Source organism: Amblyomma mixtum, chromosome 3 (assembly GCF_055824585.1).
Source record: "Amblyomma mixtum isolate Tamu chromosome 3, ASM5582458v1, whole genome shotgun sequence".
NCBI classification, from domain to species: Eukaryota; Metazoa; Arthropoda; class Arachnida; order Ixodida; family Ixodidae; genus Amblyomma; species Amblyomma mixtum.
Window position 1 is genome coordinate 129,862,599 of NC_143014.1, and position 24,683 is coordinate 129,887,281.

Genomic DNA, 24,683 nt, shown 5'->3' on the forward strand with positions numbered 1-24,683 from the left:
CCTGGCGTTCTTTACCGGGCACTGACATCGCACAGCACACGGGCCTCTAGAATTTCGCCTCCATCAAAATTCGACCGCCCTGGCCGGGATCGAACCCACGGGTTTCGGGTCAACATCCGAGCTCCATAACCAGTGAGCCACCGCGCGGATTTTTTTTTTTTATAAGAAATGGTACCACGGTTGCCGAAGGCAGGCGCTTACTCGTCTCATGTCTATTACAATGAAATGTATTCCGACTGAGGTCGGCGAGAAGCTTTGTTTTAGGTTAAATGGCCAACGCTAAGCGTAAGAACTGTTGGCTTTCTGGAAAAAATGTCACCAAATTTTAGGACATTCTGTTGTCCATATTGTGAAACAGTTGCATCCTTGCACGCCATGTCAATGAGTCGTAGAGAGGGGCAGGCACCACCTGATGCTTCATGACATGCGCGTTGCTTGCGTGTTTCGTACGCGTGTGTGCGCGCATGCATTCCGGATGCAACCGTATCGCATGCATAACGTATTTACCCTTTTTCGCTTTTTGATTCGTTTGCCTTGTTCTTGTTTTTTTTTTTTCTTCCTCACGCGTCGAATGTTGCACGTCACGAGCGCTTCGAAAGGATTATGCGAGCTTTGGAATCGCTAAAACCGGAAATTGGCTTTCGGTGTGAGCAATACAAAGGAGCAACGATGACGTGAACAAGCACGATTATAACATAAGCACTTCGGATAAGCAAAGTCGCAGAATGTCTCGTTAGCGTTTCAGTACTGCCAGCTTCTTCATCTGGACGAGGCTGTCGCTCCTGTGCTTGGCCCCTTTTGAGTCCTTGCGACGATCGCCATTCGATTAGGAATAAGCTCAGGATGTTCATGGGGTTTAAGGTCCCAAAGTGACTCAGGCTATGAGGGACGCCGTAGAGGATTCTCCGGGTAATTTCGATCACCTGGGGTTTTTCAACGTGCACTGACATCGCACAGTACATGGGCCTCTAGCATTTCGCCTCCTTCGAATTGCGACCGCCGCGGCCGGGATCGAACCACGTTTTTTCCGGCCAGCAGCCGAGCACCATATCCACTGAGCCACCATGACGGCTAGGAAGAAGAGGAAAGTGGAAAATCTGGACAAGTCTGAAAGCCCGTTTGCCTGTGCGCGTTGTAAGTGTATAGTCGTGCCGTTGAACTAGGCTGGGCGCTTTGTTGCATCCTTTAAATGGATGGGAAGAAGCAATAGAATTCTAGAATAAGAATTTAGCTTTAGAATTCTAGTATAAATTTTTTTGCGCTGCACCCTCGCCGCGCATCGTTTCTCAATTTTGACGGAGCTGAAAATCCTGTTCATTACTAGTCTGTGTGTTATCTCACAGCAGTCTCACGGGAGACTTGCACGCAGCTAGGTTACCTATCGCGCTCGTCGCGGAACTTGTTGTGGGACGAAATTGATGCAGAGGAACGAAGCACGCGGTGGCTCGTCAAAAATACTGGCGTGTTGCTAGGGGACCAGGAAGGATGCGCCTCGCTTGTGTTCCAGATTGAGTTGGCCCTCGAGGCCAACCCTATTCAACGAGACAGACCAACGAGGTAACAGATGTTGTTGCCATTCAGCTCCCGTGCGTTGCGCTGCGCGTCCGTGATGGCAGCTTCACTCATTCTGTTGTTCATTTTGGTTGGTCCTTCACTGTACGTGCATGTTGTTAATGGGACCAAGAAGGAAAGCTTGCTGCGTAACGGTTCTTTACTCAGGCGTCAGCACTGGTGCCAGCAGTGACGAAGTGTTAGCGTGGAGGAAGTAAGCAGAGGTTAACTCGAGACACTGTAGTGCACACTGAAGGTTAAACCGTTTATTTAGCGCAACCCCAACGCGTGCATGTATTCCAGACCTAACGGTGGGTGTTGCTTACGAAAGGCCGGAGAGGGCAGACCTTTTCAGGCATGACGCAGTAACCTTATCCGTCGGGCCAAGGCCAGCTTGGTCGGCGTTTTTGCTTCTGGTGTGAAATACGAGGAGTTAACGCAGCTGTTGTTTTCGGCGCGGGGCACGAACGCACTCCTGCGTTCGGTTCACACATAGCATGCTCTACAGGCCGTTGTATAAAGCAGCACACGTAATCAATCATCCTACTTTTAATCAAAGCGTAAAAAACACAGTCTACAGACGTAGCTCTCTATATATGCATATATATAAAGGATGGCCCTCCAGCCGAAACGTCGTGAATTAAATCCTGGTATGTTTTTCAATTTCTGGTGACTTTATCTGATACTGATCAATCAGCTCCCAAGAAATCACTTTTGATATATATATATATATATATATATATATATATATATATATATACCGGGTGTCCCAGCTAAATGTAACCAAACTTTTAAAAAAGGCGAAGTGTCCTAGTCCAGTGAAACCAACTGAGGGCTGTTCATAGTCGCGTGGCCTAGTCTTGAGTATTTTTTTCGCTCTTCAAAGTTAATTAATTAGGTAAGTTTAATTAGCTAACTTTTTAATTATTGACTTCAAGAAGAAAGTGTCAATGAAAAAGTTTTAGATCACCTCGAAAAACCGCTAGTAGGGCTGTTTCCATCAAGTTATAGTTTACGTAGCTTCATTTATTAGCCTTAAACGAAAGTTACCACGTGACCCAAAGTCTCATCGAGGAGAGGACTTCAGAAAAATCGGATTTTATTCTTTAAGGCGCGTCTTGGGACTTGGAAGTGGCACAGTTGTCATGTGGAAGCTTTTGCTTATTGTGGAGGTTATGGTTAAAGGCCGCTAAAAAAAAACTACTTTACGTAAATATTACTTTGCTGCAAATGTCTCAGTAAGCTGTTTCTCAAAGCGATCTACAACTTTTTCATTGACACTTTGTTCCTCAGGTCAATAATTAAAAAGTTAATTAATTAAGCTTAACTAATTAGTCAACGTAGAAGAACGAAAAAAATACTGCAGACTAGGTCACGCTACTCTAAACAATCCTCATTTGGTTTCAGACAGCTAGGGCATCCGGTGTTTTTTAAAAGCTTGGTTACATTTAGCTGGGACACCTGATATATATATATATATAGAGAGAGAGAGAGAGAGAGAGAGATTTAGTCAGCACTTTTTTTATAGCAGCAGTAGCAATGTGTGGACGTAAGGCTCGTTGTATTTTGAGCCCAGTCAAGCAAAAGTAGATCTCAGAGCTAAACGCTGCCGTACAAGACGCAGCCTGAAAGGTCTCTCAGCTCTAATATATCGAGTTCAGCTCTAACTTATCGGTGTAGGATTTCATGTACTCGCTCGGCAGCCTGGGTGAATTATTTGATTATCTCTAAGCCGTAATCAGTTCTACACTTTGCAACTTACAGCGATCAATTCGTCTACTATGATAAATCGGATTGCTTAATAATGTGCAGAAAATTTTTTTGCGCTCCTAACGCTAGGAATGGGCTCGCGGGGGGGTTTATACTAATATAAATCATTTACTGGCATTCCGTCAAATTTCCTGAGGTGTTCAGAGCTCAGTAACTCATGCAGTTTTTGTTTTCGCGTTCTTAAGATACTTCAGAGACCCGATTTGGTCGCCTTACCCGGAACTAAGGCGGAATAATTTTTGTAGTATTGAAAGAATGCATAATAAAAGCTATTTTTGCCGATACAAATGAGAAATAGCGATTTTTTTATCATTGTTCTTGTAACTGAAATTCACTTTCTCTGGAACATAACGTGCGTGGGCATTCCATTGTAATACCTTGGAAAATGTACTCCCAGCACTTTCGCCTTCCCCTTCCACCTCTTTCCGCCCCTGCAATTTTCATGTTTTGATTGGACACTTCACCCTCTAGCTCTCCCGCTATTCTGCCGGAGGTAAAGAACTGTAAAGTTAAAAACGCAGTCAACATCGGCATTCTGTGTACGCGCGGCTCGGTCTTCGGCGCCGCGTCACATCTCCGCTCAATGCACGGTTGCCTTTGCTGTTCTCTCCTCCTTGCGCATCTGTTTCCCAGTTAGTTGGCCAGGGTTCCACAAATCAGGGACGCGTTACGTTGGCTGGAAAAATTGATGATGACTGCTACTGAAGTACAGCGCCGCAACAAAATCATTGTGCTCCAAGTGCAGCGTAAACTTAAAATGCCGAAGGTGATGTGGAGTACGTTGCTGACATGCAGAGTGAAGTGGGGCATCCAAATTTCAATACAGCAAAGGACAGTGCTTGAGCCCCAGGTCGTTGAAATGAAATCGGAGCACTCACGCGAGGCGGTGGTGCGTTAGCGCGTAAAATTATATTTACCGCTGTGTTTTGCCCCCTGTTCATGTAGCTCGCTTGCTACTCTCTTTCTTTCGGGTTATTTTCGTTTCTAAGACAATGCCTTCAGGCTTCCTTGAAATGCTGGACTTCGGCTTTAGACTTTCTGCATGGGCTGCTTTCTGAAGTAACCGTAATCGTGTGCTCGATTAATTTTCGTTTTTAAAACACGATATTCACACTTTGAAATGCTGGACTTCCGTTTTATTCCTTCTGCATGACTCACCTTTTAACATAACCCTTTCCGTGTGCTGCTTTGCTGCGAAATTGGAAGGGTAGTGTTGTATCATAGCCGGAAGCATAAGAAGTGAAAGACCTTTTTTTTTTTTTTGCTTTTCGCGAGCGTGCTGTCGAACAACGTGCTGCTGTTTCTCAACGTCCGCATTTAAGCGGGCTCTTTCTTTTTTGTGTGTGACGTAAATATTTCCTCGTTTGCATGCAAGAAAGTCACTATCGGCAGAAACTTTCCAATCCGGCAGTTCGGAGCTCGGAAATGGGCCCCGTTTTAAATTGGTGGGACGAAGCTTTTCTTCGGTTAGGTGGTGTTGCGACACCGTATTATAGCTCGCACGCAGTTTAACGTGTTTTCGGTCGTTGGCATCCAATGAAACGTGTAGGCAGCTTGTTTGCGATCGCGCAGCGCCTCGGTGCTAATCTGAATATATAGCGCAGCGTTCAATGTGCTACGGGAGGCACGGCTCTCTTAGCGCCTAATCACGTTTGCTTTGGGCATCGCTCCCCTTCGCCGGGCTTATTCCAATGCTTAAGTGTCTTTCGGGACACATGCTTTGTAATCATAACCCCACGGGACGCGCAAGCGTTAGCACCCGCACTATTATTACGGTAGCTCGTGAAAGTGGTGAATTTCATCCGGTATATCTTTCAGCCTTGATAGTGAATTCGGCGGTAAACTACGACGCTCCATGTAACTTTAAAGGGAGAATGATGTAGTTCATTGCGTTGCTGCTCGGCATTTGAAAGCCTGTTGTAGTTATCGGGTGTCATATCGCTTATTTCTGGCTATATCGTTGTGAGTTCATCCTCGCTTTAGGTCCAGGCTGCTATAAAATTTAAAAAATGAAATAGCCAGCGCCTTCGCACAAATGCAAATGTTGTAATGGAGTCTGAAATAGGTATAGTGTGCGCGAAGGTGTTCTACGAAACGTACCAGCGTTCATAAACGCACGGTGCAATGACACTGGTGCGCGCGAAAAAAAAAGAAGCTAAGTAAATATTAAGGAAGATATCAAAAATAAATGTCCCCGGCACAAGTTTCTTGATTTCTATCGCAACATGTGCGGTGCCTGCGCCGGAGTTTTTTTTTGCACTGTTTCTTTTTCTTCGTAGTAGCCGGCACAGCGTACACCAGTGTCCAAACTTTCATGCTTGTGTCATCATCAGAGCCCTGCTCATATAGTTGTTGCACTTTTGTTTTTGTTCAGTCAGGCTGCCTGAGGTAAGCAAATTTCGCAAAAGAGGTGTAAGGAGAAGGAGAAAAGCGCATTTAACGCTTAGCACACTGGCAGCCAGCAAACCCCTGTTCACTTATGAGAAGGCAGACCACTTCTGCGGCAGTACCGCCACGGAAACTAAACTATTCTCTCGTCACGTACAAATCGCTAGTGTTAACGCAGCAAAGGAAGTGCACAACGGTTGCATGTGTGCGGCTGTATTTGAAAGCGCTATGTTGCGCACGTTCTGTGATGACCCCGCATACTGCGCGGGTCCACGCTGGGGGACGGTGAGGCAAAGATACACTGTAACACTCAGTTTTAATGAAACATGTATTCAGGAACAGCACATTTTCGGTTATTGTGCGGAGGGTGGGGTGCCCAGGTTTGCATCCTGCTGTGTTGGTGCTAGCGCCCGCCTTCATCAGGAGGATGGAACGAAGGGCTTCGAAGTCAAACTTAGTCGGTCGCCGAGCTGAAGCTTCTCCCGTTGGCTCGGGGCGCCGGAGTGCGGGTGGTTGGCTAGCGATGTTGTCTTGGGCGTCGCTGGTGTCTCCTCCACTGACCCGCTTTACTTGTTACGCCGCCCACACTGGAGATCCCTCTCCCCTGGCTGGAGTGTTTCCCTCGCCCTCTTCTCAGCGCCGCCGCCTGCGCTCCTCGGTCTCCTGCGGACCTCCTATTGTCTTGGGTGAGCCGCGGTGTGCAGCTGCCGTTGCGTGTATCCGCAGCATCGCAGAGCATGGGGAGGGGAGGACGGAAGGAGCTACGGCTTTTCCCTGCAAGCTGTCTAAATGAGCTGGTTTCCTTCAAAGGATGACCGACAGTTCCCTCTGCCTGTTGAGTGTTGGTCGGTGTGAGAATTCAGAAGAGGGCCAGGCTGTCGGCATTCGGGCTCTCTAATGAGCATCGTCTCCCGACACCCGACGACGCCTAGCGCCATAAAGTCTATTGCTCACGCGCTTTCGGGGTCTCACAAAGGAAAGATGCCACCAAAGATAGTGGCCCTCTAGGGACACGCATGACACTGTCGCAGTTCACTCACATTTACAGTCAGTACTCTTGAGCAGCTACCCTGCTTTTGTGATCAGTTTTCAATCGCTAGTTTGGCAGTGCTTTTCTGTCTGCGCGACACAAAAAAATAACAGATGTCTGAACGTTAATTGATGCCAGACTGTGTGCTGACACAATCGTATATGTTACCGAGGTTACACGAGAATGCCGCGTGTTAAAACAAGTGGCGATGTGAATGTATAGGCGACGACAAAGCCAAGTGCTCGACACGTGAGACGTCACTTCATAGTAATTACCCCGTTGCACCGCTTTTCGTTGTTGATGAGCCGCTGCGATGGCCAACAATATGCTTGAATTTGCAAGCATTGTCTTGTGCATGTGTCACTGCTTCGAAAGTGATACAGGAAGACGTGTGGAAAAATGTTTGTGAAGTAGTATTCTAGATCAGCTTTGGTTAATTTTTTTTTCTTCTCTGTTGCGTTATTGCCTTCAAGCAGATAACACACGCTGCAGTGCGTACTGTAGGCTACCGCAGTAACGAATGGGCCAACTTTCGGCTTGGTGCGGTTTATGTGGGTCATCGTTCGTTTCGGTTCAAGCGTAAGACATCACGGAGATTCATTCACTTGTCACAAACATAACGTGCACCCAAATGTGATATGGGAAATACTCCCTTCCCTAAGTCAGAACCGTGAAACGCCTCGTGGTAGCCGCGAATAAAAAGTGAACGAAACACAAAGCCCGACGCTTTAGGCACAATTTTCACTACTCGTGTACGTGCGCTATTTATGTTTGATTTTCTCGCCATTCTACTAAAATGGAATTAGCAGTCCTATACGTGTCGGAATGACATCGCGTAGGAGAAGACCTGCGCTCTAAGCGCACAAGCCCGAAGGGAAGGCTGGCAGTATGGACTCCTCTTTTTTGTGCTCGCTCTGGTTCTCTTGCCTTATTTTTTTTTATTTTCCTGTTTCGCGCTTCCGGAGTCGCGCGTCTCTTGCATTCTGGTTACTTCTGGGGAAAAGCAACACTTGTGGTGAAACATTGTTAGGCCCTTGGTCAGCTTCAGTTTCCCCTGTCGGAGCTCATTTACACGCGAACAGCCACTGACGGGTCGCTATTCGCTATGGCCGGAGGTGCATGCATGGAGAGCGGTTGTGGACTGGATGCGCCCTGTTCACTGTAAGAGATACTGGCTCCTCTTCATGCCGCCTGCGTCGACACTCCTCACTGCCCGACTCTACCGTTTTTTTGTCGTCCCGTTTTCATCGTTCCTCTGATTACAAAATAGGTAGCGCTGTCGCTGAGATGTTCTCTAGGGTGCCTAGTTGTTCTCTTGACATCGGAGTTACGTTTCTACGCTGGTATGATATCTTGTCTGCGCATTCAGCACTTTTCATTTAATCACGACTGCGCACGCATTTCAGCGTCGGTGTTATTTTATCCTTTCTTGGGCTTCTCACATGTGTGTGAGATTATCTGCCCTTGTTTCTCACCAGACTTGGTGGCTTTAGATTTTTGGCAGACTTTTAAGGAAATGTTAGTCGGGGTTAACGCATTTCGACTGATATTCCGAACGACTTCGACACAGACGTGAGCGCTGTTCAATCGCCTGCGACGTTAACACGCCGCCGCGGTGGCTCAGTAGTCATGGCGCTCGGCTACTGACCCTACATCCCTCATGTAATGCCCCACAACCGGGGCCTTTGAGGTAATAAATAAATAAATAAATAAATGAAAGACGCGGGTTCGATCCCGGTCGCAGCTATCGAATTTCGATGCAGGCGATATTCTAGAGGCCCGTGCACTGTGCGATGTCAGTGCACGTTGAAGAACCCCAGGTGGTCGAAATTTCCGGAGCCCTTCACTACGGCGTCCCTCATAGCCTGAGTCGCTCTGGGGCGTTAAACCCCCATAAATGAAACGAAACGTTAACACGCGCTCACTCTGAAACAACAATTTTCACCACTTAACTGCCACCGGATCACTTTCCCGCTGACCTCTTTTTCTCTCATAGCAGCGTTTGAACTGTGTAGAATAGCAAGAAAAAGATGAAAAAGCGTTTTCGAGGGAACTGATAGAAAATAGGGAGCTAAGACTCCTCTACCAACTCGGCAGAGGCGTTTAATGAGAGAATTAGTTTCACCACTGATATAGGAACGAAGCGAAAAAACGCTTACCTCTTCTTCTCATATATATCGCTTAGGCGAACTGGCGAAGCACGCAGTATTTAATCTCGAGCGAGTTTCACGTGCGTGCTCTCTCCATCCCTCAACTATTTGTATTGTTTTATTTATTTTTCTTTGCTCTCCTTCTGAGCTTAATTGTCCTTTCCTACATTATCCCGCTATAGCCAAGTATTAAGCAATCCGAAGCCGTTTCGGGAGTCGACGCTGATGATCCGAGCAGCAAAGGCTGCTTTCTCGAGGAGCGTGAAGCAAATTTCTTTGCATATATGTGATCGCACAGATCGACCAGTTTTCCTGAAACCTGCGCTCTCCCAGCTCCTAGCACTCTACGAAGTCCCCGCGGTCTGGGTACACGCCACTGTAAGCTCGAGTGCTGTGGCGTTCCGCTGCTCATCAGGAGTTCGCAGCTTCGCATGCCGGCTGCCGCAGTTGGATTTCCATGAAAACGAAATGCAAAAAAAAAATGTCCCTCCACTAAGTTTGTGGTTCACGTTCAGGAAGCACGGGCGGTAAAAATTACTCCCGTGCACTCCGCCCGTCATAACGCAGGTGTGGCTGTGACACGTAAACAACTACTCATCTTGACGACTCCTGTTGATTGAACTTTCGGTCTGACGGCACTTACGGTGGCGTTCACTCCTGCGTCCACTTTTTTTTGTTGTTGGCAAAGCCTCCTTCCCGCGGTTTGATCCCCGCGGGTGTCGCTTAGTTGTACCAAGCAAGGCCGCAGCTCCTTCTTACAAGCTGCTGCGTAACTTACCACGAATCTCTTCTCAGAAAACAAAAGGAAAGACAGCCACATTCCGCCGCTGGGACCTGAACCACCACCACCGCCGCATGTAACAAATGAAACACGCCAACAGTTATTGAAAGGAAGGAAACCACAAAAAAAAAATAATGGTGATTTTTGTTGTCGTTTGGTTAGAAGAGGACAGTACTCATTTTCGATGATGGCAAATGTTGGCCAAATGTGGTGATGTCGGAATGGTTTGGCTTGGTTTATGGCGGTTTAACGTTCCAAAGCGACTCAGGCTATGAGAGACGGCGTAGTGAAGGGCTCCGGAAATTTCGACCAACTGTGGTTCTTTAACGTGCCCTGACATCGCACAGTACATGGGCCTCTATCATTTCGCCTCTATCGAAATGCGACCGCCGCGACCGCATAACTGAATGCTACGCTGCCCATACGTGGATGTGTTTTTCAGTGGTTGTGGTCATTAACTTTTGCCTTATGCAATGTTTGCGTTCTTAGAAGGTTTAAAAAAAAAATGCCGTGTTTTTGGTCTGTCATGGAGCAAATTACCACTAACATGGGATTCCGAATTCGCTCTGCGTGACGTTGGGAAGACGCGGACTTCGCATAAACCGGTCCTAGATTGTTCTCAGCGGAGAACTGACACTGCGCTCAAAGCCGCCTTTGTATCATTGTCACGTGACATACACGTGCGCAGTCGAGGCCTCGACAAATGGCCGTACTTTACGCGTCATCACGATTTCTCACCCCGCGGGGTTTTCCTTCTTGCGTCTTATTTTCCATCCCACTTTTTTTTTTCTATCTGTTTCATGGCTGTTTACTACGTTCCATACACCAGATGCAACGCTCTGAAAGGTGCGGAAGTAGTTCGCATGACGAAATAAAGGGAGGCGTATTACTGCGCGCTTGTTTTGTGACCCAGTGGTCTAAACGCACGAAAAAGCGACAGTGTGTTGTCAGCAGTAAGAGTCCATTTAATCAAGCTCACGACAAATGTGTAATGCATTAAGCCTGCAGGCAAAACATTTACTATTTAGCGCTCACCACTAGGTACGCACTACTTTTTGATTGCGGATGTAGGCATCGCAAACAGGCGCGCTATATTTGACAGCGTTGCACCTGATGTATGAAACGGAGTATAGCGTTCTGCATCCCGTCAAGGTCATTTACCTTCTTGTTTTATTATTTTAGGGCTGCAGTCTAAGGAGCATATAGCCGTTAGTCAGCGTTCGAATGTCCACGCCTACCTCATTCGTCCCTTGCTTGCATTAGGCCTTGCAGCGAAAGCACGCCTTCCAGGCCGTTATTTGTTTGGGTGGTCATAGAGGGATCAGTATTTCGCTTGCTTGCGTCCGTTTCTGGGTTGAGGGGCACACGTCGCGAAGCAGAGCGAGCTACAGCGCCGGGATATCGTTGCCTTGTGGGTCAGCGCTAAATCCTCATTGCTTTTCGCCCGCGCTTCCTTGCCCCACCGGACGTCTTGGCCGGCGCGACACCCACCTGGCCATATATTGGTCGCAGGCGTATCTCCCCATTTGGCGACGGCGCTTCTGCGCGTGGGACACTCGGAAGACTGGCCACTGAGCTCATAAAAAAGGGGCCCGCGCTCCCCTTGTCGTGCTTGGCTTCGCCTCGTCTTGTTCTTCCGTTCGTTCGTTTTCTTTCTGGCGAAGCCTCTGTCCACATAGCTCTTCCCGCACTTCGCGGCCTTCCCGCCGTTCTGCTCTGTAAGTTTAAGGTTCTTTCAGGGCGAAGCATCGCAGTTAGGCGGATCCGTCGCCGCCGATGTCCCCGACGCGTGGCTTTCTGCGGGAACAAACAGAAAACGCGCTGCAAAACCTGCAACTCTATTTACTGTTGCGTGTCTGATTGTCATAACAGTTGCAAGAATACCGCCGGAAAGCTGCTGGACATTGTTTCTTTTTCGATTCCCAGGGAACTCTTACGAGAGCGAAACGAAACAGCCGCTGGCCCAGAGCATCACGACGTGTAGTTGTAAAGCGTGTGCTTAAATCTGGCTTCACACCTTGTGCACAAGCGTATGGAAAACAGTGCGTGGAACCCGCATATGGAGTAGTATAGTGGTTTATTATTAAAGAAAACAGAACAGAAATGAAGGAAAAGATGTTGCTGACCGCGGCAGCTAATATCTAATATCTTAATCTTCCGAGCTGCGGCCGGTTAAAATAAAAGGGACAGGGAGAAACTATCGAGGAAAAGTGCAGAGAGGAGTGATAGGGAGAACGGAGACAGGTGAGATCTGTGCAGACTACTTACAAAACACAAAGTAAACAAGTTTGCGCCGCTCGCGCGCCGATGTCCAGGCACTATTCCTGTTTAAAGCATTGCAATAGTATACTATACGCAGATGACTCTACCATATGATCACACCGGTACATTAATCAGCTCATACATAACCTACAAAATTACCTTAATTTTCTTAAGCGCTAGTGCCACACTACCCGCCTGTCCGTGAACGTCACTAAGACTTGTTTTCAGATTTTCCATCCCCCTCAGAAGCCATTGCCCATTACACCACTACTATACCTCAATTCTGCTGCTATTTCGTCGCAACATCGAACTTCTTTTCTGAGTGTTATCATTGACCCTCACTTAAAATTTCATCATCATGTAGCTGAAAGGCGCAAGGAATATTTGTATGGGTTACGCGCACTAATTAAAACCCGAAGCTATTTCCCAATCCAAACTTTATTATTCATTTACTACGCATTCATCCACAGCCACTTAAACTACGGTATCTCATCTTCTGGTAACGCCTATCATATTCATCTCTGGCCTTTAATAAAACTGCAAAAGCAAGCCATGCACATCATAACCTATACCCCTCGAACGTCACCCTCACTCATTTTGTTCATAGATTTAAACGTTCTACCTATCTCGGCCCTTTATTTTTACAACATTGGTATCCTGTTCTTTAAGATTCTTCATCATCAGCTCCCGCTAGGCATATTTTCTCCCGGCATGGTCATAAGCAACATCGTGACACGTTTTTGCGCTGCGTAATAAGGTCAGAACTAGCCTTCATTTTTTATCCATATCATTTTGGAATTCTTTGAACTTAGACATAAAAAAACTAATACTCTTTCTTTGTTGGCTTTCCTTGTAGCTCGCTAACTGGTGTTGTCAGACAGATGTATGAAAGGATGCGCTGTCTAACAAGTTTAGGTGGTCGAGCCCATCGCGCCTCTCGATCGTTCAGTGTGCGGAGAATATGCAACGACGCTGTTTCGTCGTTGGATGCGCATGAAGCGACTGGAGTCGAACCACGATCCGGCACAGATTTCCAGGAGATTATGAATTTAGTCGTGTCTGGCTCTAACGCATCGGCCTTCCTGACACAACGGTAAAGAATGTGGTGGTTTGCGGAAGACACTTCGCTCCGGACGACTACTTCCACGACCTAAGCAACTGGGGAGAGGAAGGACAAAGGAAAAAAAAAACACGACGAAGCACTGCGAGGAGACCCAAAAAGGAGACCCTACTCGACGAGGCGCGAGAGTGAAAAATCTCGAGGAGGGAACGGAAGGAGAGGAGCATGGAGAAGTTGTTGATTGCGATGGCTGTAACTACGCTTTCGACCAGAGGGTAGTCAGTTGCCCTTTAAGAAGAGTAGCAAATTGCTGGTTAAGGGCCTGATTTAGTTTCCACATTGAACCCATTTTAACACGTAAAATTTCGCAAACAGTTCACCTCGCAACGACGTGCGCGTTACAGTCGAATGCAAAACCGGGCCCCAGCAACATCGCCACCTTCAGTGCCATCGCAAAGATGGAATTTAATCCTTTTTATATTGTCAGTTGGTATTTTGTTAGCCATTTTGAGCCTGACTGTGTTTTTCACCGTTTTCCTCCCGCCGTCATGCGTGGAAAGCATACTTCACATCTTCGCTGCGGTTCAGTAGCGAAAATGGCTACGGCGTCTGCGATGGCGGCTGGCTGGGGCAGCAAAGGGGTAGAGACATCCTGCGATGCCTGAAGGGCGAAAATGAAGCGCCCTAGAATGATGAGCACTCATGCGGATGCGAAAGAAGTGTCTTTTCAGACTTTTGCACAAATTTTACTTTTTTTCTGTTTTCGGGGAACACGAAAATTGGTGTGTTAAAATCGAGGGCGCGTTGCAATCGGGTAATTACGTTGCACCTCCGACTTTATTTGCTGTTTCTACCAGCCACCATTGCAACGGAGCAATTCTTTTAAGAACAAGCTAGTAATTCATCTTGTTCTGCTTGCGCAACCTTTCAGACTTATGCGCATCCTTATGGGCTAATTACAAACGCTCAGCCAGCGAAAAGAAGCCAACACAGCCTTCGCGTACTAATTACCAGGATAATTTCAGGTTGACCACCATGCTCCGACGGGTTTCCGAATCGAGCGTGTGCGGGCAATGAGTCAATAAATGGTTTCCGTTCCTCCCGGCATTTACATCATTGCGTCCTGCCTCATTTCGAGAATTCGGTACGCGTAATTGACCGCGGTGATTTCGAAACCGACGAATACGCGTCGTTCACTCGGTCACGCAGTTGAGCGTGAATGGACCCGAAAAGCGAATCGGTTTTCGCCAATCCACGCGTTTCCTCACTGCCGTCTTCCCGGTGGACCGGGACTCCATTCTTGGTCTTTGCAGCTTTACTTGCATGGGGAACAAATGCCTGCTGAGATATTAGAGGGATTGGGTTTGTTTCCACGAACATCGGCAACGCGTGGAGCAGAGAGTCTCTATGCTGGCAGGCCGTGCAGACATGTTTCTGTCAGATGTTCGCTGCCTCAACTCAGCAGAACAGCACATAGCGCAGTAGTCGCTTATTTGACGACCGCCACCGGCTACTAGAATACTGCCTATCTGGTCGGCCGGCAGAGCACGCTCGACCGGCAATGGCCACCGAGCGCCTTTAGCGTACGTATCGACTGACGGCTGCGTTGGCTGCGTAAAGATGAAGGGGAATTGCAGACACCCCTGTGCTGAGAAATGGGCGCACGTTAAGGAACCCCAGATGGTCGAAGTTAGGCTGAAGCCCTCCACTATGGCGTTTTTCGTAGCGTACAGTATTGCTTTGACACAGTCAACAACCAGCTAGACTTGGTCTCTGTGACCCGGGCACGCAAGACGTCTCTTGGTCGCCTGTATAACTCTGCCCTCAGGTGTAGAAGTTGCGTCTACGATGTCGCCGCCAGCTTCGCTTTAAGAGATGCGTGCGTGCGTGCGTGCGTGCGTGCGTGCGTGCGTGCGTGCGTGCGTGCGTGCGTGCGTCGGATTGCAGACTTTTTTGCGGGCATATGTTTCATTACACGATGTGATCGCCGTGCAGACTTGTGGAGCGCCGGCGTTTCGAAACTGAGTTGTGCTTCTTGCATTAATTGAGAGATATATATCGCTGAAAATCTACGTTCGTTGAAAGAGAGAGAGAGCTGAAGCGTCCTGCATAAAGACGTACTGCACAGAGAAGGCTTATGTAGCGTTGTCCAGTGATTTCAATATCTGTCCGCAAGTTCCATCCAAGCCAGGGCACAACGTTATAGGTCTGCTTCTTATCATAAGCCGATGAGTGACCAGCCGAGATCATCTCACTCTTAGCGTTTGCATGCCATGGTCGTTCCGATTATTGAGTTTTAACAAGCTGATCTAACGCCGCGCGCGCATTGAACGTTGTCGCTAGGAGGAAACATAGTGAAGCATTATCTATTTTCGTCAAACGTTTTGTGTTTACCAAAATCTGCAGAAAGGACATGCCCATGCTGCAGGTCACAGTGCATAAAGAGGAAGAATAAAAAAAAAAAGGAGGTCGACCGATAGGAGTGGTAATATTAAAGCGAGCTTTTATTTTTTTTTTTTCCCCAGACCATAATATTGATCGTTCTAACTGTGACCTTATCGTATCAAGCGTAGCTTTTGTCGTGTCACTACAGTTTTGTTCAGCCTAAGTCAAACTTCAAATTTAGATAGCTTCAGCTGTTCAGCCAGCACCATGCACTTCCTTCCTCTTCTAACTCGTTCTCTCCTCCGCTCTCGTTATTTTCCAACGGTGGTTCCGCCGTCGGGAAGGCTCATATAAAAGAAGTCTGTATAAAGTCTTTGTTATAATTTTGTGGGGCATAAAACTTTTAGTTTTAATTTCCCGCGTCTTGAGCACAATGCTTCATTATTTTGCGAGACGGCTTAAACCGAAGAACAACTTGTTCTGGCGGCTCTGCCAAATACTAAATCTGTGTCCTGTGTTACAGCTTGCTTTCTTATTCGCTTTACAGTCTGAAGCCACATTAGCAAAAATAGTAAAGGGAAGCTGGTAAGATGTTCAGAGAGAGAAAGTCTTTATTGTGACGTTGCACTAAGCGTCGAGGATGTCCTGCGCCAGAGTCGTCAAGGCCAGCTCATCCACCAGCTGGTCCGAGGCAGGCCCGCCACGTTGGATGAGAGTCTGACGTGCGCTGATAAATGAAGATTTCGCTCGGCGAGCCTACCTAATCCAGGGACGTTTTGCTATTTCCTCCGTTCTCGGCGCCGGGATGTTCAGTTTTGTTGTGCAAAAGGAATAAACAGTGCGCTCTTCGCAAAACTTTTGTTCCTCCTCTCCCCTAAACATTTCCCTCGGTAGCACCGACTGGATTCTTATTTGTGGGTGCCTCAGCACGTGCTAGGGAGCTCTGCTCTCGTATGCGTCGTAATTCCAATTGTACAAGCAGGTGGCCGCGTGTTGGCTCTATTAACAGTATAGTGCACAGTAGGGTTGGCGCATTTACTTAACGCGTATGCAGATTCCGAGCTCCGCTTCGAAGCCAAAACGCTGTCAGGGTGCGCTCTGTTTTCGCAAGACGTTGAGCGCAGCTGGGCTGAAGCATGCCGCCAAAAAGAATCACTCGCGCGTGATGCTCACCAGCTGACTTGAGCGCGGAAGAATCGATGGCGCTGGCATTTGAGCATAAAGTGGTGCTGCCTGGTGCGCCAGCCAACAGCTTGCGAAGACTCGGCGTTGGTAGTTTTTGACGCTTTCCTTCCTAGATGGCTCGGTGCAAAACTATGTGGAGCTGTTGGCCGATATCCGAAGTTAGTGGAAGCCCATAAATTATACACGCGTCGGTGTATCAGAAATCAATACACATTTTCATACACTTTATAAAGTATATTACTACGAAACAATTCGCATTTAAAAGGCAAAAAAAAGAGAGAAAAAAATCACGTCTCATGCAGTCTCATATATATCATGCGCATGCGCTCCACGACTTGGCGGGATCTTGCGAACTGATATTGTGGCAGGGCGTGTGTGCTTGTGCTCGGAACAGCGTAGCAGACGACGCTCCGCCTTCCTGCGCGTGCGCGAACTCTCGCCTTGTTGCACGCTTATCGCCGTTATAAGGCGCTGACCAGCAGTTCGGTCGACGCTCGCGCTATATTATTAAAAATCGGGACGGCTGCGCATTACACGTTGATTATTCTTTTTTCTAATGACGGTTCTAAAAAGAATAATTTTCTAAAAAGAATAATCAACGTGTAACGCGCGAAATCATTGAATCGGAGTTAATATATAATTGGGGAGAAGCATGTGTTAGCTCCGCTTCTATCACTCTCTCTGATAAAGAGCTGACATATTTGCGCATGCACTGACGATGACGCCGGATTGTTCAGAGTGCATATATGTTCGCACGATCCCTTGGCAATAAAAGTTGGAAGTTAAGCGCCGTCCTTGTTGTCTCGTCTAGTCTTCGTGTCCTTGCGCTGCCATTTATTTGTTCAAGACATGTACCAACACGCCCAATTTTCCACGTTATTCAAGACTGCATTTTATTTAAATCTAACTGCTATAGCTGCTTGGCAATTGCAATTTGCACCCTAGTAAAATCATAACCGGAGCATTATATATTTAAGAAGTGCACAAGTTTTTCTACGTCGGAAGGTTCAGAAAGCATTGTTCTGTGCAATAAAACATTTTCTTTTATTTTTTTTTACGTGGCTAATACTCATGAAAATACAAGTTAAACTCAACTCCAGCATGCATATTTACTTGAAAACGTTTCTTACGTAAACAACTTTCAAAAGCTATTGCTGGTATTCATAGAAAAATTGAGAACTTTTTTCCTCTCCTCAAAGCCTCAGGATTCTTTCGCAAAAAAAAATCATTCTACTGTCATTTGTTACTAAACTCCGAAGGGATGAGTTACATCAATCTCAGAAAAATTGAAAGCCTGGAAATAAACCTTAAATTTTATTCTCTGTTCTGCCCCGTTTATTGCCTCGTTTTCTTTTGCGTTTGGTCTGAGAAACGCGACATTGCAACCAGCGTAAGCTCTGAGCTCTCCGCTTCACGATGATACTAAGATGGCAGTGCTTCGTCGTCGTAAAGCTGCGAAATCCGCTATGCGCCGGGACCGCCAGAAGCGTGATTTGCGCACAATTTTCGACGACCACAAACGAAAGAACGTCATTTGCTCAATTTTTACTGCATATTCCGCTATATTCATTTGTCAAGAGTGATATATGAAGGCCCGAGGATAGCGAAAAAGTAAATCGAGAAACAGAAAATTTTCACCCAGTTGGCCATTTTATTTTCCGTGTCTGTTCTTAACAGTCGAGCAGTGCAGCAGGGTGCTTACGGCATCCCCAAAGCTCCAAATCCCTGGAGGGTGAGCAGGCTTCTCTGGAATTTCAAGGGAGCCGTGAGTGCCCCGTTACAATCCTCGACAGCGGAACCTGCGGACAAGACACTTGCGACGAAGGCTGTGCGTTGGCTTGTGTGGGCGGTTTTCAGCCTGCTTATGCCGACTCTGGCAACGTCTCGCAGCATTCCCGTCCAACCTTTGTGTCACGCCAGGTGTTCACACCTACACTCGGTACAACGGGTGCCTCCGGCGCGCCTCGCCCTGCATCTTTCAGGCAGTGTTTCGACGTAGCAGTGCCTGAGCATGCCTTTCCTAATGCGGGGACATGCGCTGCCCGTCTCGAAATTCTCGCAGAACAGGCCCGTCTTTAGCTGCGTCGTCTTCGCGCAGCAGATGTGAATCTGCATTCGCCTGCGCTTTATGCAAATTAATTTTAACGAAAATCCAGTTTCCGTGGTAGGAGATGGTAACTGCCATAAGTTCCGAGCACGTTTTGTTTTTTTTTTTTGCAATCGGTTTGCGCGTTAAACAGGGCGTGACAAAGTGGTCGAAATGTCGATATCTGAAAACTCGGCGTTAACAAATCTTGAGCTGTGAAAACTTTCCGAACAAGATTGTTTTTTAGCGCTTGCTTAACGCAGCTAGGAAGGATCCCTGCGTAGTCTCTTTGCTCAAGCAGCAGCTTAGGTATGGTCTCCAAGTGTTCTGTGCAACAAAAAGCAAGCATTTTGATATCACAGGAAAAAAAGAATGAACTGTTACTGTTTTTTGCCTAATCTAGATGCATTCTGCTGGCTGTAATGCTTAGAATAGAAACTGCAAGAAGGATTTTCCTACGGCGCGAGCGAAATGCCCTACAACTCTCGTTCGAGCTTCTGTTAACGTACGTCAAGTTGCATCGTCCGTGGGCGCTCAAAGTGACCTGTTCTCCGGAGAGGAGCACAAAGGATAAAACGCATCGGCTGGCGTCAACTGAAATAAAGGAAACCTGCAGATGGGATGGCAAACGGGATGGCAGCTCTACTGTGCATTTTGGCACTTCCGGTTTTCACATGACCCAATTCCGAAATTTCCTAAAAGTGAATAAATTCGTCGAGAAATCAAACAGCTGCGTAGCTGAAACCCTGCAATTAGAAACTCCTGTATCGCTCGTAGCAGTTGAACTGTACGGACGCATACTTTGCTACGCATGCATAGCCAATTCCGAATGCCGAAGTCCACCAGCATTACGCCTAGATTTATACACGTTAAAACTTTAGGTTACTTTACTTCGAGAGATACCTTCTACAGTAAATCATCCCATGGCTCGCAGCACGCATGTGCATCTATGGCAGCTGGTGCTGCGGCGGTTCTTTCAGAATAGCGCCAGGAAGTGCGACTTGCACATTGTTGTGAGGATATCACGTCTTTTGCGTGCTGGAAAGAGAAAAAAAGCTATAGTAGTAGCATGTGGGGCTTAACGTCCCTAAAGTGCGCATGTGCTATAAGGGACGCCTTAGTGAAAGGCTGCAAATTAATTTCGACTATAGCCGAGGTTCTTTAAGCGCCCAGACAGCGCACAGCACGCGAGCGTTTCTGCAATCCGCTTCCAGTGAAACGCGGCCGCCGCAGCCGGGCTTCAATGTCGCCATCTTTGTTCTCAGCATCCAAACGCCAAAGCCACTGAGCCACTGCTGCCTTGTTGCATCAGTGCAAAAAATCCTTGTTGCATCAGTGCTCTCTCTATTGTGTTATTTACCGAGCATTGCTGGAGTCAGACAGGCGCCCGGCTGGCTGCACAAAAGAAACGTTATTGGAAATATGGGGCAAAAAATATTTGTCTGCGGTGTTACTGTTTGGATCTTCCAAAAATAATAACGTGGGAAAATGTTTCCGTTCCCTTTTTCGAAATTGTTTTCAGTTTGGTTACATAACAGCGCAATCTACAAGCTCCGCGCTCTGCTTGGCGAATGCAACGAACTGCTGCAGCACCTTTCAGTGTCCAGCCACCGCGGTAGCTCAGTGGTTAGGCTGCTCGGGTGCTCGCCCAAAAGACGTGGGTTCGATTCTTCTGCGGCGATCGCATTTCGGATCGCATTTCGATGTCAGTGCACGTTAAAGAACCACAGTTGGTCGAAATTATCCGGAGCCGTTCACTACGGCGTCCCTCATAGCCTGAGTTGCTTTGAGGCGTTAAACCCCATAGAACCAAACCTCTCTGTGTTGATTATTGCTGGCGGCCCATTTCCTATACTAGCAGCCTCGCGAACCGCAGTGGTCTGCACTATAACGTTCGTATTTCCACCTCAACGCCGCTCGTGGCGTCTCCAAGCTGAAGCACTGCAGATTTGCGCTCCGTGTCTCTCAAAGTATACTAGCGGGGTCATGCAAGACAGGTTCATACAGTCAGAACGCAAAGCTTCGCTTCGTGCTGAATGGAGGGGATCAAGCCTGTCCAAAAAGCATTTCATCGAGGGACAGTGAATCGAAAGAAGAGAACGCGGTAAAGCTTTTGAGCTCTTTGCGTCTGCATGGCTGTGCGTGCCGGGTCACTTGACTCGCTCGCGTGCCTACTGTAATTCGTGTTACCAACTGCACTGAACACCCTGGTTTGACAGGGGAGGCAGCGCTGCTCGGGAGAGCGTCGGGTTTCCGAGGGGTCGCGTTACCAGCGTTGCGTCGCTCCGCACCATGCGCTACAGACCGCTCGGTTTTGTGTGCAGCTCGGCTTAAGCAAACAGAAAGCGCTAGTCGATGCATTTAAATGTGAAAGCGTCGAGCTGCACCTGTTATTGCACTTTAAGTAATGTGTATACGAACAGACTGGTTGTAAAAGTTCGAGCAACGCTTTCTTTATACTCCATTCTGCCACGCCACCACTTTTCATTAGCGAAAGTGAAAACCATCGAGTTTGCTGCTTAAACACGATACTGGCACGTCACCGCTTTTTCATAAAATGAGCCAATTGGTGCGTAAACACGCGACACAGCAGCTGCTTATACTGCGCCCTCACGTGTCTGCTTGGCGTTGCATGTGTACGCTCGCTTTGAGAAGTTTGTGAAATACAGTATAGGCGAGCAAACTTAATTTCTCCGTCCCCTTAGCACGACGCCTGAATAAATGGATGCAGCCTAATTTTTGATAGGCAGGCTATACCCAGTGCACCATTAAATCTCAAGCTGGCGTCCTGGATGCCGAGAAGTATCATTTATTCATTTATTCGCTAATGTCACCTTACATAAACTTTCAACGGCGGGTGGGCATTTCACCGTCGCATAGTGTATGGTTGACCTAGATGGAACTGCTTTATGAAAATCTGTTTTTTTCAAGTTGTCTGCGGCGCACTCGAAGCTGCCAGTAGCAGTTATGTGAATTTGCGAGCCTTTATCTGCGTTGCCTTTATCTGCGGTCTGACTGATGTTTATAGCCTTTCATACTGCTACGCATGGAAAAGGTCTGTTTAGTCCTGGGAAGCAAGCATCGAAACTTTCTTTCTTACGCCGGAACTCGCTAATTTTCACTCCATTTTGAGTGCGGTTCTACTACCGTTAGAACGCAATAAGTAATGCCGGCATCTTTCCTGCAGCCTTCGCTCCCTTCAAGACATAGATATGCAGGGTTTTTCACGTAAGATTTTACACGATTTTTAAATATAGGCTTTTGGAGTTATGAGAGCGCTATTTTTGACATAGCATTGTCACTGGTGTAGTACATAAGAATAATGCTAAGATGTGCTATATGCCTGGATAACTAATATCAAATAGTTAACTTTTTGACGATTACCCTTAGGGTCCTTAATTATTGAAAGGCGTGTAGCCCGCCATAACTGATATCCATATCAATCTTTAGAATCTCGAAAACGCGGTTACCCTCGGCGCTGTGGCCCTCCAAATTTTGGCTACATCGCGCCGGAATACATGCGGTTTCGAGAAGCTTGCAGGCAAACCAACCTCTCCAGTGCACGTAACTCGTCGAAATAGCCAAAATTTGTTGAGCCACAGCGCCAAGGGTAACCGCGGTTTCGAAATTCTAAAAACTCACACGGATGTTTCTGACGGTGGGTTACATGCCTTGCATTAATTAAGCACCCTAACGGTAATAGTTAAAAACGGAACTGTTCAGTATTAACTAATCAGCCTATTAGTTAGCACGTCTTTGCTGTATTATGATGTGCTACACCACTGGCAATGCTATGCCGTAAAAAGCGCTCTTTAAAATTGAAAAGCCTATTCTTTAAATTGTTTGAAGTCTTAGGTGAAACACCCTATATAGTTCACTGGAGTTTTCGCATGTTTCTGCGCGTCTTCCGCTGTCCATATTCGGTACTGCCGTGATGCAAATTTAGCTTCCTGTTTTCCTTAATGCTTTTAACGGTAACAGAAATAGAGGGTCGATTGAGAATTTGCCTCATTTCTCATATTTTGTGTCGTACGCGTCACTGCACAGCAGTATAATACTACAATGAGCGCCTAAATGCGATGACTGCGTGCCTAAATCGCTGGCTTCGGGGGCTGGAAACCAATGAACCTTTCTCTCTGCTGCGAAAATATTTCGCTGTAGCGCCTGCCTTGCAGATATACTCTCGCACTCATTGCGCCTGTACCCGTCGTGGGGGCTTGGTAGCGTTCGGCTGCTGAGTCGAAGGTCGCGAGTTCGAATCACGGGCACGGCGGCCGCACTCCGATGGGAACGAAATGCAAAAACGTCCGTGTTGCTATGCGCTGTCAGTGAACGTTAAAGAGCCCCAGGTGGCCTAAATTACTCCGAAGCCCTCCGCTGCAGCTTCCCTCATGGCCCCAGTGAGCAGCTTTGGTGTGTGAAACCCCGCGTACCATACATAACTCTGTGTGGCATTTCGTTTTTCGGCCTTGAAACAACAGCAGCAAAAAAAAAACTTTTCGGCCTTTATCGGATGGGGACGAATAAGTGAGAGTGATATACGCTTGCCGTTTTTTTTTTCTTTTGCTTGCGATTTCTTCTCTCTCATTATGTGTTTCGCTTTTGTTTCGTTCTCCGAATTGCAGGACACTGAACGACACCTACATCAGCGAACATGGAATCCGAATGCTGCCTGAGTACGCCGACCCTTATCACAACAGGTGAGCTAGCTTCTTGCTGGTTCTGTCTAGTTATCTTCCTGCGATTAATTAAACCTACGATCAGAGTGTGTGAAGGCGGACGCATCATTTTTTTTCTAGTCGTCATTGTTCGCAGCCCGTACTAGTGGCTAAAAAAAAATCAAAAAGATAATAGCGCGCCTTATTTTTTATTCTTCTTGCTTTCAGTTGCAGTTGAGCACCGAAAGTATAGTTTCGTTGAGGCGTTTCTGGAAACTGTGAAATACGATTCTTAGTGCAGCATTTTTGTCTGCTTAAGGCGATGAGTGCGCCTGCGGAAAGCTTAAGAAATTTCCCGGCGGTGCCTAGAGGTGGCGGTGAGTGCACGCCATCTTCTTCCACTGCTGCGTGCCTGGACAGCATACGTGCCATGTGCTTCTAGTCGTCTAGTGCTAGTGCCCATGGCGAGTGCAGATGCGGTGGGCTAGTCTAAGGAAAGCTGCACATGCCGCAGTCAAGGGCGCCCCCTACCGTTAGCTGGTTCCTATCGCCCTTTTGCCGCCGGAGCGCTAGCTGTTCTAGTGGACTCTATTACGAACTCGCCGAGGCGTGCTCTCACGCGCAGCCGTTTCGAGCAGGGCATTAGCAGAGCACTGAGGCAATCTCTGTCAGAGCTGGCTGGCAAAATACTGAGAGTTGTCGACATCGGTGCATGTCTTTCACGCTGCAGAAGAAAAAGCGACCGACTTAAGCGCGCGTGCCTCAGTTTTACTGTCGTTGACACTTGCCGTGTCTCCGTGTAATGCATCTGCGCGCGCCCGTTTTCTTATGACCGTGTTGTGATGACGGCTTGCGGCCAAGAGCCAGACTTGAGAGAGTAGCACTTAATCATCACGGGGGCACAAGATATTGACGTCTTTGGACGGCTGGAAAAACATGCTTTGGAGCGTTCCCTGGAATCTTGCTTAAGCCTCGTGACGCAAAGCTTACCATATTATTTTTATGTATATCCCTTTGAGCAACTGCGCTGTCGAACGAGAGACGGTCGAAACATGCAGAAAAGAGCGAGTGCACTTATGACAAACGGCCCAAGTCACCGTGACCTTTGCATGAGAGGGCAACTGGTCAGAAAAAAAAGAAAAGAAGTGAGGCAGCCCATTTACTGATTTCTGTGGACAGGTTTAAGAAAAGAACAAGATTCGTATTTCGGGCATGCTAGCTTTGCTGGAAATGGTCGATGGCCCTAGGAACGTAGTTTCTGCTTTAACTGCATCTCTGCCTGTTTGTTCTACCTTACGTGTACGCCGCTAGGTCGATTCATAAACTGCTTTCAGCCGTTCTAATGGCTCACAGTAGCCCACGGTAATCTCTGCAAAG

General features: G+C 47.4%; 1 protein-coding gene across 1 annotated transcript in view; it reads left to right on the plus strand.

Annotated features, from left to right (window-relative positions):
• LOC149351810 (glycosyltransferase 25 family member-like) overlaps positions 1–24,683 on the plus strand; it is a 372,526-nt gene that overhangs the window by 317,669 nt on the left and 30,174 nt on the right. Inside the window, exon 3 of the mRNA XM_089581143.1 lies at positions 23,274–23,348. Within this exon, the coding sequence (XP_089437269.1) occupies positions 23,314–23,348 (35 nt within the window). The 5' untranslated portion in view covers positions 23,274–23,313. The remainder of the gene's footprint in view (positions 1–23,273; positions 23,349–24,683) is intronic.